The sequence below is a fragment of the Diplodia corticola genome (genome assembly GCF_001883845.1).
Source record: "Diplodia corticola strain CBS 112549 chromosome Unknown scaffold62, whole genome shotgun sequence".
Classification (NCBI taxonomy): Eukaryota; Fungi; Ascomycota; class Dothideomycetes; order Botryosphaeriales; family Botryosphaeriaceae; genus Diplodia; species Diplodia corticola.
This window is the reverse complement of record NW_017971541.1, coordinates 52,385-64,591: the sequence shown is the minus strand read 5'-3', so window position 1 is coordinate 64,591 and position 12,207 is coordinate 52,385. Positions and strand designations below refer to the sequence as shown.

At 55.4% G+C, this 12,207-nt stretch overlaps 2 protein-coding genes across 2 annotated transcripts; one reads left to right on the top strand and one right to left on the bottom strand.

Annotated features, from left to right (window-relative positions):
• Nucleotides 1-205: 205 nt before the first annotated feature.
• BKCO1_6200019 (btb domain and ankyrin repeat protein) lies at nt 206-5,634 on the top strand (the record flags this gene model as incomplete). The annotated part of the gene is made up of 3 exons (XM_020278054.1): nt 206-3,332; nt 3,386-3,503; nt 3,555-5,634. The coding sequence occupies 3 exons, from the start codon at nt 206-208 to the stop codon at nt 5,632-5,634; spliced, it is 5,325 nt and encodes a 1,774-aa protein (XP_020126594.1).
• Nucleotides 5,635-9,402: 3,768 nt separating this feature from the next.
• Nucleotides 9,403-11,145, bottom strand: BKCO1_6200018 (flavo protein; the record flags this gene model as incomplete). Its single annotated transcript, XM_020278053.1, has 1 exon — nt 9,403-11,145. The coding sequence occupies one exon, from the start codon at nt 11,143-11,145 to the stop codon at nt 9,403-9,405; it is 1,743 nt and encodes a 580-aa protein (XP_020126593.1).
• Nucleotides 11,146-12,207: the final 1,062 nt, after the last annotated feature.

Sequence of the window (12,207 nt, the reverse complement as noted above, 5' to 3'; positions counted from 1 at the left end):
CGCCACCCCGCGCTTTATCAACCGCATCCGCCACCTGTCATCGCTGGGCCATATTCCGCGCCCCGCGACAATTCGACCCCTTCGTCCGGAGTCGTCCTCTACGCTTCGCACACGCACCTTTAAACACGCTTTGACTCGTCGTGGTCAATAGCGAGGTGCACCTGCCGGAGCCAAAGAGAACGTCTCCGCCGCCACCATCCAGCACATGAGCGGATATCTCTGGAAATACTACCTCGAAGATGATGTCGGGGCTTTTCGACACTTGCTGGAAGGCACCGCATTTTCTGCGCGCCCGTCCGCGCCGAGGGCTAGCTACGGCGCATCGCTCGGCCAGCCCAGTCCAGCCGCCTTCATAGGGAGCCCCGGGAGTCTCGGCACTTCGCCGACTCTGACCACACGGGCGCGTCGCGACCTCGGTGGAACCCCGAGGTTTGCGGCGGGGCTGACCCGCGCCGACGTCAACTCCAAGGATGCGAACGGCTTGACCATCCTACACCATGCCGCCTCCTCGACCTCCGAGAACGCATTGAGCTTCGCCGCGGCTCTCCTCGAGCACCCCTTGACGGACCTATACGCGCAAGACTTTGAGAACGGTTGGACGGCGCTGCATCGCGCTTTCTACTTTGGCAATGTCGCCATCGCACGCTCGATTATGGATCGCGATGTCCTCGATGCGCTCGGCCACGGAAGCAGCGGAGTGGTGCAACATGCGGGGGGTTTGGTCAAAATCAAGGATAAAGAAGGAAATGGTCCGCTGGATCTGTTTGCGGCCACCATTGCAGACCGTACGCTGAGACCTGAGGAGGACACGAGAGTTGACGCGTTCGGAGAGGATGACGATGATTTTGGATATGACGATAGCGGCGACGGAGAGGACAGGCCTGCGCGCCGGAAGCTTGCGCCGGCGATGGATATTCATGGCGATGAGCTTTTCACGTTCGGCAGCAACAGGAATGTCACTCTGGGTTTCGGCGACGAGGACGATCGGCAGTTCCCCGAGCGCATCATTCTTCGCAGGCCGGACCATTTGTTGAGGAGGTTTTACCGCGAGCATCTGGAGCACAAACAACAGGACTGGCCGAACATGGACGCTTCCGTGAATGACTGGTCGCAACTAGCGTCGATCCACAGCATGCCCGTCTCTGACCTTCCCACTATCATCAGGAGCACGCCTCTTCTGATTCAGGACGTGAAAATGTCGAAGCTTTCCACCGCTGTCTTGACCACAGACCCCGAGTCGAACCTCTACATGTGTGGCCATGGACCGGGTGGCCGAGTCGGTACAGGAGATGAGACTACCCGGTTTCAATTTACGTGCATTGAGGGAGGCGCGTTAGCGAAGAAGAAAGTCATTGCTGTAGCACTTGGTCAAAATCACTCCCTAGCTCTTTCTGATGAAGGGGAAATCTTCTCTTGGGGAAACAATGGCTATGGTCAGTTGGGCTACGGTCTGCCGAAGACGCTCAAGGACGAGGACCCTGTTCAGCTTCTGCCACGACAGATTTTTGGGCCTCTCAAGAAAGAGATTGTCATCGGCATTGCCGCATCTAGGATTCATTCCGTTGTTCACACATCCTCTTCACTCTACACCTTCGGCAAGAACGAGGGTCAACTTGGTATTGTTGACTCTGATGCGCGATCCTTGGAGTCTCAAGTCACCCCTCGCAAGGTCGCCGCCTCACTGTTCTCTTCGCCTATCAAGTCCGTTAGTGCTATTGAAAGGGCCACTGTCTGTCTACTTGAGAATCATGAGGTCTGGGTCTTTGCAAACTATGGCTATGCAAAGGTTTCGTTCCCCCTGGATGGATTTTCCAATTACTTCCTCAAGCAAAGTTTCTTGACAACCAAGTACGACACCACGCCAAACAGAATCTGCAAGATAACTGCCGGTGGCGACAACATTTGCGCTCTTTCAACCAATGGTGAAATCTACACTGTTGCGGTGAGTAAGCGTTCAGAGTCAGGGCAAGACAGTACCGCGTCTACGACAAATCCAAGCAAAATCCGTGGAGCATTATCCCAGCCCTACAGGATATGGTCGCTGAAAAAGGGCTACATGGCTGCTCGCGACGTCGACGTGGATCAAGATGGCTCCGTCATTCTGACCACGCAAGCTGGCACTGTATGGAGGCGAGTAAAAAGAGCAAAGATCAAGGATGCGACTGCTTCTGGCACGGGAGAGTACAGGCCAAAGGACTACAAGTTCCTTCGCGTTCCGGGTCTCACACGTGTCACGGCCGTCAGAGCTTCCGCGTTTGGCGCTTATGCGGCAGTGCGGAAAGACTGCGATGTCACCAAGACCCAGGTACAGGTGGATTCGCCTACACTTTGGGATGATGTGTTCCCGCTGTTGCCTTTTGGCGACTGGGCTACGCAGGACGATGAGCTGGACGATGGTGTGCAAGCGTCCGAGATGCAGCTCCTGACGAGACGTGCAATCGGGTCGAAAGATTTCGAACAAGATTTGAAGGATGTATTGTTTGGCATTGACGAAGATGACAAGACTTTCGACATGGTCATCGGATCTACTGTCTCTGAAGTTCGCATACCTGTACACCAGTGGATCTTTGCCGGTCGCAGCAAGGTCCTTCGGCAAGGCCTCGCTGAATTCCAGCACACTGGCACTTTCTCTCTTCCTGAAGCACTGTCTCTGGAAGAAGATGATCGTGGTCGAATCCTACTCGTTCTTCAGGGCATGGACGTACTCACCATGTTCAACTTGGTCCTATACTTTTATACCGACAACGTGGTGGACTTCTGGCACTACGCGCGTCAGTACCCAAAGTTGGCATTCAGGTACCGTCAGGTCCGGACGGAGCTCATGAAGTTATCTTCGAAACTTGAACTCAAGCAGCTTGAACCCGCCGTTCGCCAGATGGTGAGACCGAGACGATCTCTCACCGTGGACATGGAGCTCGCCGTTAAGGACCCTATGTTCTTCGAAAACGGGGATGTCATACTTGAACTCGCAGATAGCGAGCTCAGAGTCCACAGCGCATTGATGGTGCAGCGCTGTCCTTTCTTCGAGGGCATGTTCAAGGGTAGAGCAGCGGGCCTTTGGCTCGCTGGGAGGCGTGAAGCCTCCACGGACCCTTCCGAGGCCATCAGGATCGACTTGAAGCATATCGAGCTGCATATTTTCGAGCTGGTGCTGCGACATCTATACGCTGATTCGGGCGACGAGCTCTTCGACGACTTCGTGTCAGACAATTTTGGAGAATTTCTAGCCCTCAACGAATTCCTGGATCATGTCATGGATGTTTTGTCTGTGGCCAACGAGTTGATGCTGGATAGGCTGTCGCAAGTCTGCCAGCAAGTCATTGGACGATATGGTGAGCGCAACCAACCTTGACCAACACGTGTATGGTGCTGATCGACGCTATAGTCAATGTGCGCAACATTTGCCAGCTGCTCAATGCGCTTTCGCCGTGTTCGGTGACGGAGTTCAAGGATGCTGGGCTCGAGTACATCTGCCTCAGCCTCGAGGCGGTGTTGCAGAACGGGTATGTGTGACACTCAATTTCAGTCGACAGTAGTCTAACAGTATATTGTAGAGTACTCGACGAGCTGGATGAGGATCTTATCCTCGAGTTAGATCAGATCGTCCGCGAGAATCAGGTCGCATGCCTTCCAATCGCGAAGAGTGGACGTGCCGAAGCGCTATTGTTCGAGAAGTACCCTGAACTCGCAGAGCAAATCGATCGCAGGAGACGGGCGAAGGTTGATGCTATTATGCTGCAGAGCAAATACGCTGATAGCCCAGCCCGTATATCCACATCGCTCAAGGCGAGTAGTTATGATGACCAGTCTTCGCCCATGCAGCAGAAGGCACGAAGACGCTCCGGCAAGGATATAAAAGCAGCGCAGGAGAGCCCAACACTCGCGCCGGCTCTGAAGGGCAAGGGTTCCATTGCGGACTTGATGTTCGACATGGACGACGATGTCGACCCAGAAAGTAATGAGCTTGACCTCGACGCGCCTCGCTCAGTTAAGTCTCCTACCTCTGCCATTGGTGGCCCAGTTCAAGACGTTTCTCTCGGACTCCCAACCTCAAGTCCATGGCAAATCCCCAAGGCTACTTCTAAAAGAGATGCTTCTGATTCTGCAATCGCAAGCCCATCATCTCATACCCCGAGAAGCTTGGGGACCCCTATGGATTCGATAACCACGTCAATTACTCGTCCCGCCGACAAACCTTGGGGAACTGCACCTCTGCAGACGAGCAAGCTGGATATGAAGAATATCATGGCTGAAACTTCTTCAACTCAGCCATCGAACATCTCTCTAGCACTATCCGCACAAGCCAAAGATGACCGTTCTACTGGATCCTTCGCCGCGACAAAGCTCTCCCAGAAGGAGCGCAAGAAGCTGCAGCAACAGCAGGCAGCCAAAGGTGAGGAAATTCGAAGCAGTCCTGCGGATAATGAGCCTAGACCTGCAGCGTCACCATGGCAGATGAGACCCCCAGCAGCCAAGGTTGCCCTGAAAGATGTCATGAGCTCTACATCACCAAGGTCGCCACAACAAGAGCAGCAGCAGCAGCAGCCGCCCACCAAGATTCGCCCGAACTTGACAATGCGCCAGACCATTGCAAACAACGGTCCAGCTTCAAAGCCCAAGTCGGCAAATGTTGTGCCCACCACTGCCACCTCTGCGCCATCCATCTCTCAATTTCATCCGTCTGACAGCAACAAAAACGCCACGCCCGTCTCCGGCAGAGGCTTCGCCATCCCCCGACCGGATGCTCCATCGTCTTCGACCCCGGCATTGCCACAGAGCATCCGGCACATCGCGGCGCCATCGCACGCGGAGGCGAGCCTGTCCATGGGCCTGGCCGACATCCTGTCAATGCAGCAGGCGGAGAAGGAGTCGATCGCCGCCGCCGCGGCGAAGCGCAGCTTGCAGGAAATCCAGCAGGAGCAAGAATTCCAGGAGTGGTGGGACAAAGAGAGCAAGCGAGTCATGGAAGAAGAGAGAGACAGGGCTAGGCGGGATAAGAGGGACGCCGCAAGGGCTGGTGGCTCCTCTTCTTCGAAGAAGACGGGGAAGAAGGCGAAGGGTGAGCAGAAGGTGGCTACTGCTGGTGGAGACGACACGACTGCGCCTGCGAAGGGCGGTGGGGCTGGCGCTAAGAAGGGTGGCAGCGGTGGTAGTGGTGGGCGGGGCAAGAAGGGCAACGCCGGGTCTGGCCCAGGTGCAGGTCCTGCTCCAGAGCCCGCCGTTATCGCTCCTGCTTCTACCACCGAGACTGCTGCCATCCCTGCCACCTCCCTTGCCGACGCCTCGGCCGCCACGGCCGCAAAACCGCCTCCGGCCAAGTCGAACAAGAAGCAGAAGAGCAGCGGTAAACCCGGTAAACAGCAGCAGCAGCAGCCTCCCCATCCTTCTCGTTCTTCCGTCGCCAATACAGCCACCGCTGCTACGCCTTCCTCCTCCCCCGTCGTCCCGGCTACTACCGCTGTCAACGCCGAGAAAACCCCACCGACCGGCCCTCGCAAACAACAGCATCACCATCACCGTCCTCGTGGCGCCGGTGGTGCCGGTGGCGGCAGTGGCGTTGGCCCGGGCAAGCGGAACCAACAGCACCAGCAGCACCAGGCACAGGCACAGGCCAGCGGCGGCAGCCATCACTAGCCACACCACCCACCAAGACATGCATGCTGAGAAAGCATGTCATGACGAACAGGGCAAACACCACGCACCCTTCTTCCACCTAAACATTTCGTCTTCGGCTTCTTCACCATATCTCTCACCTTCACATTTCTTGTTCCCTTACTCTACTCTTTTTTTCGGGTGTATATACATACGTGGGGGCAACAGACATGCATCATCACGATCTTGTGAGCCTGAAGGAGAGCGTTTTTTGATTCGTGAAAAAAGAAGCAGCATTTATCGATACCAGCATTCTTCTGATTTTTTTTGGTTCCCGCCTCCTCGCTGTTCTTCTCGTTTCTCTCTCTCTCTCTCTCTCTCCCCTCTCGCGTGGAAAACAACTTGATTAGTGTTTCTCCCCTGCGTTTTTAATTGGTTACGGATTGGTGAATGTGGACGGGTGAAATGGATGCATGAATGGATGGATGGATGGATGGATGAATAGGCGAGTGTGAGGATGGATAGAGAAGAAGAAGGCGGGAAAAAGGACACACGGGTATATCAAAATCTATTAGACGAATCATAGAGAAGAGAATTGTATGCATGTATGTATGTACAAATGTGCTTGTAGCTCTATTGCGATGTATTGAAACAATGGAAGAGGAGATAAAGACGGCATAAACAAGGACGAAGATGAAGAAGAAGAGGAAAAAGGGAAAATACGTGATACCAAGGGCGGTTCGCATGGTGTTGCAAAATAGTGAGGTGGGGGTTGATCGACTTCCTACTCTACCTACGCGGATAGTTGGTGGAGAGGGGGGGGTCTTTGATCAGGATGCATGTGTATAGTGTTCGAAACTTGTAGATCTACCTTCGCATACGTCTGCTTCTACGCCGGTAGACCTATCGCATTGAATGTAAGGTATTGTATTCTGGATACTCACTTCTGCCGTCCAGACACTTTGGACCAATGTTTCTAGCCATACCCACTGCTGTGGTCTGAACGGGGAGTGTGGCGGCAAAAAAAAAATAGGTCCGGAGATAGAGGCGTTCAGCTACCCGCTTCAGCTCGTTGCAATACTAAGGAACCGGCCACGTAGGCCCAAAAAAAAGAAAAAAAGAAAAACTAGAGAGCACGTCTTCCGCCCGGAGATGGGTTAAGCGAGACGGAGCGGAGCGAGCGAGATACAAAAACTGCGCAACCTGAGTGAGCGAATTATTTTCTGACAGACATGCAGGCGGCTCGTTAGTGACGGGAACGCCGTTGCAGGATTCCGGAAATTGCACGTTTTGAAGGGCGAGATGCCATTGGCGTTATTAGGTACGCTTGGATCAATGCATTCTGTGTGCTAGCTACCGTCTGTGCAGCTGTACTTGGCTGAATCTATGCTAGAAAGTTCTACTGTAGGATTCTCCGCCCCAGCGGAGCATTTCCGTGATTCCGAAACATGAGGGAAAGTATTGGCGAGCACCGAAAACTGTTCACATGGAATTGGTGCAAGGCCTGCTAGACGGTGCTTATGAATTGAAGGGCAAATGCGTGCTACGGCGGATGCGAGCTTCATGTGAGGGATGTCAGTAATGCCGATGATTCGGTGAAGTAGCAAAGAAGTCAGACATCTCAGTAGAAAGGCCCAATTATAGGTCAGCATCTGAACTAGCTGAAAGACGTTGATTCTTGCATCAGCCTTCCATCTTAACCTCAGGACTGACGGAACCGCCTTCGTCTTTGATGACTTCAGCTCTGACATGGGAACGTGTTTCTGCAGGGTGTGTGGCGATGGTATCCACGCTTCCTGTATCCTGCAATTGACTCAACACATCTGTCTGGGATTGTGAGAATCCTGGGTTCCATTTCTGCGCGTGTCGTCGTGGCATTGAGGTTGGCTATGCGCTGGGATCTTCCTCACTGCTGACCCCGCTCATTGGAAGAGTTCGAAGACAATCCGACTGCTTGGAGAAGTGCCTCAATTCTGGGGGGAGCTGGATTCACGGTTGTCGTCTGACGCTGCTCAGGGAGGAAACTTCGCCTCGCGTTGGGTTTTCAGGAAGGTCAATCACTTCTATCGTGCCAACGTTCTCGGGCAGCGAGGACGACGGCAATGCCTCCCTTTCAGTGAAATTCCCGTAATCTCCGACTGAGTCGTGTTGTTCTGAATTCGCCACTCAGAGTCAGTCAACCCCAATCTTTAGATTGCAGTGGTGGGATGATCCTGCAAGCCTTCCTCTTCTTCGCGGCGGTGGCGAGGTCATCCGGAGCTCTACGTTTTTCCCTCGGCTGCCCAACTGCTGCAGCCGTGAATAATGCACCTTGACGTGGCAGCGTACCCTCTCTTCCGTGAGGCTGATGAGTACGTGGCGTGAACCGGGCACTGTGCTTCACTTGGGCAGACTGAAGATCGGCTCCGGTACTTCCGTACCTGATTGCTTCCCTGTAGACACGTGTGTAAGCTCGGTTCATCACGAGAAGTGCACTGCGGGGTTAATGGTGATCTGGGTACGACGAGGGTAGGATTGGGGTACGAGAAGGCCTCCTCTATCTCATCTTCCACTTCCTCTATCTTGGTCTGAGGCGAGTGAGCTCGTAGCCAGCCCTTGCTGCAACAGTGAAGATGAAAGACGATGACATCAAGGCCTCACTCGAGGACAGCTGGTTGGTCGCTGATAGTTGAAGCAAGCGGCATTGTCCTGCAGGGTCCTTAGGGTTGGGTGAAGGGAACATGATAGGCTCCTGGTGGGCTTCCGGGCCCTCAATGGCTTGGCGATGTTGCTGATGAGGCCGCAACATGGATGGAAGCGCGCTGGTTTTTCCTGCGAGCAGATTGTAACGGTGGAGCTCGACGTAACATCTTTCGTGCTTGTTCAAAGGCTGTGCTAATCCAACCCACATCTGGTGCCTCAAGTGTCGGATTCTCGCATTGCTGGGTCGCACGTAATCCGGAAGAGGCTGCGGCGGTTCCGGCGTCCCGCTAGAAGCCGAAAGCTCCATGACGGGGCAAGCGCCTCACGATCTGATCGGCGATGAAAGTGGCACGAATATCGCCTCTGCGGCAGAGAGTCTGGCGTAGAATGAGGTCAGTCCTCAAAAGACAAGGCTGGGATGACGGCAAGGTAAGGGGCGAAGTGCATATTGTTGGTGATCCGCACCGCCGTGAGCGAGCAGGCTGGGGGTGGGTCACAATGACGTCATTGGTGGTTCTCAGGGAAGGGGCGATGCCTGCCACCGAGGCTTCCCCAACCCAACCGTTGGGCCGAGATACCTCGCACCTGACAATTTGGGCCCACCGAAAGGCAGGTACCTAGGAGTTGCTTCCAAGTCCCTTAAAGCGTTCTCCGCGGGTACCAGTGCACAGACCGGAAGATGTAGAATGCCTGTCAACGAGTCAGTAACGTGCACCGATAGCCGTTGCGTGGTGTCACCCCACAGCTTGAAGAATGAGGCGAAGGCACCGTGTTGTGCAGGAATTCGATCCTACTTGTGTGGGCAGTAGATAGAAGGAGATGTCTGGACATAGATGTGAGATCCAGAGCTGTGCATACATATACATCTTGACATAGGGCTCGACTCCCCATGTCGCTGGCGTGTAATGTCTCGGTGAATTTGAGGGCTGCGAGAGAGAGTGAAGCTCGTAGTGAGAATCAATGTGCACCTGACGGAGTTGTTGAAACAACGAGAATTATAACCTTTTTAAATGCTGATGCAACCAGAGAGAACGAATTGGCCGTCTAATCCTTCGTAGAATCATATTAACGCCTTAGAAATGCTACAGATAACCCGTGGCGCCGACGATGCAATCTTCCCTAGACATATCAACTTTGATTAAGCACTTTTGTCCTCATCCATTCACTCGTGCCAACACCCAAGTTCAATCCGTTAAGTGCCCACCAGCGTCTTACTTGCTCACCCTTTACGCCTTCAACACCATCCTCCAAAGCCTCCTCAATATCACACGTCTTGTACTCCACCCTTAGCCCGCTCTTCTTCCACCACTCCAGAACGTCACGATGCCCCATCTTGGTGGCCCCGACGAGCACCTGGTTGTCGTAAATCATCTTCTCGCCATGAAGCAATTGCCAGAAGTCGAGAATGTCGACGTGGCCGTGCGTCGAGGCCAACTTGGCGACCGTATCTTCATGAGAGAAGGGTATCGTCGACGTGACCCACCAGCGCAATGTCGAGAGCGACCCCGCCTGCGTAGCGAACGAGATCGCCTTGCCAGGCTTGAGACGCAACGGCTTGCGCGTGGGCGGGGCGCTGCTCTCTGTCTCTGACTCGTCCCCGCTCGTCCTTACGTGGCCGTCGTCCCGCATGCTGGCCCTCTTCCACCACTCGAGCGCTTCGATCTGGCCTCTGCTGCTAGCCTGCTCCAGAGCAGCCTCGCTATATTTCATTGGAAGCCCTGAGTTCCGCCACCATTCTAGAATGTGGACAAAGCCGGCCCGACTCGCGCCATCCATGGCGTCCACCGTGTGTTCCTTATTGAGGAAAGTCGGTGAAGTTCGCCAGTATTCCAGAATCTCGATCCGGCCAAAGATGGCAGATGCCTTGTCAGGCAAGAAGGTGTGTCCAAAGCTGGCCCAAAACAGGTCTTTGTGGTTTGACTCCAAGTAATTCAGTAGGGGAATCAGGGCAAAGCGCATGATTATTCGAACCGCTTGGGATGAAAGCCATTGTGGGGCAGTGTGTGTATCAAAAAGCTCCTTGACATCGCCCAGCGTGCCTGTCAGGATGGCCCATTCCAACCTATCCATGAAACTGTGCGGACCCTCTTTACTAGCTGCTCGCAGCCAGGATTGGGGTGTAGCCAAGGTTGTGTACACGTTCAATCTCTTCGCCAGTTCCCAATCGCCGGTGGAATCTAGAATCATGGACCATATCTCGGGCGGGAGAGGGCTGGCGGATTTTGCCGCGGGCCGCAGAGAGAGGCTGGTCTTGGGAGTCTGCCCCATGGACACGTCCACATCCTGCCCGAGGGTCATCAGATCCAACTGGTTTTGGATGGCGCCCATGAGCTCCTCCCGCCCCTCCCACGGCAGGTATCTTTTGCCCTTCGATTCGAAATTCCAGAGCAGCGGATGAAGCACCCGCACCCAATTCCACTTCCGCCGGATTTTGCTGATTTGTTTCTTGGTCATCGGGTTCTCCCACATTAGTGTGGACATGCCCAGCACTAGCAGCGTCCGCTTTGACACATCCCAGCTCCTCAGTATCTCGAGTATCAGACTGTCGGTGACGCCATGCAACATTTTGGCAAGCGTATTTGCGTCCATGGGGGCAAGGACGAGGAGATCAGCCCATGCGCAGAGCTCGGCAGCGGTGCGATGGACGTCATCGTGATCGCTGAAAGGGCGACATGGCTGCGACCGATCGGTTGAGGCATTGGGAATGGACGCATACGGGGTGCATGTCTTCCACTCGGCGGAGTCGACAATACTTCGCACGGCGATGTTCTTCTGGGCGACGAGGGTTGAAAGGAAGGGCTCCTCGATGGGCGAGGGAATAGACGAGGCGACAAGGATGCGCAGAGCCCGCGCGCTTTCTGTCGGTGGCATGGAAAGAGACGTTTGGAGGTTAGGGGAAAGGTTGTAGGGCTACCGCGGAGCTCGCTCGAACACGAAGGGATGACGGAGGAGGGCCGTGGGTAAGCGCGCTCCGCACATGGAACGCGGCGGCGGAAACTCACCGCCCTGAGGCTTGGCGCCGGGAGCACTGGCAGCAGGGTCTGCGTGGCCGGTCTCCTGGGTCTGGCCGGCCAATGCCACGACTCGTACGGCACACGAGCCTCCAGCTATTCCAACATCAACGACGGGAGGAAGCGAGCACACGCCGTCAAAGGGAGTAGGGGAGTGACCACGTCATGTGCGACTGGCCCGAGTACCTCTCAGGAGAAGGGACAAAGCAGTGCCTTCGACATCATGTTGCAGCATATGGCTGCGGCGCCTGTTCGCAGCGGCGGACATGTGTGCGAGAGGGAGGTCAGCCGCGCTAGGCTTGGCCCGCCCAGCACTTGACCATGGTGGCCGTCTGCCGAAACGTGCTCCAGAAAGGCGCCAGCCTTGGCGTCAGGCGACCGTGAGTCTGCGCGCCGCCGTCAAGCCTGCACTGCCCTCGGGGCCGGCCTGGAGAACACACCAGCCCCGACGCAGTAAGCGGCGCGGGGCTACGCAATGGGAAAGTCTTCGGGCGATGAAGAATGCCATCAGGAGATGGTGGGGCGTGAAACCGACCGCCCACCCGCCCTGCCTGTTTTTCCCTTCTGCCGATCACCAACTAGGCGGGCTCTCGCGTGGGGGGGCGAAGGAAGCGCAGGCTCGAGGTCGAAAATTCGTGACCCCTTGCGTGCGCCCTGGCTGGACGAAGACTCTAAACGGCTGTCGTGCCGACGGGCTGTTCGCCCTGAACGTTGACCCGGTGGTCAGGCTAGCGGACCTGCGGGTGGCATAAACGAGCGGCTAGCGCCTGGCAGAGGGAGGCTTTTTGGATGATTCACCACTCTCGCGGGCGCTCTCTGGAGGCGGCCGTGCCCGTGCCCGATTTGCGACCGGCGATCATTCATCACAGAAGGGCCGCGACCAGCACCGCTCCACTAATAACCAGCACTGCGCGCGACACGA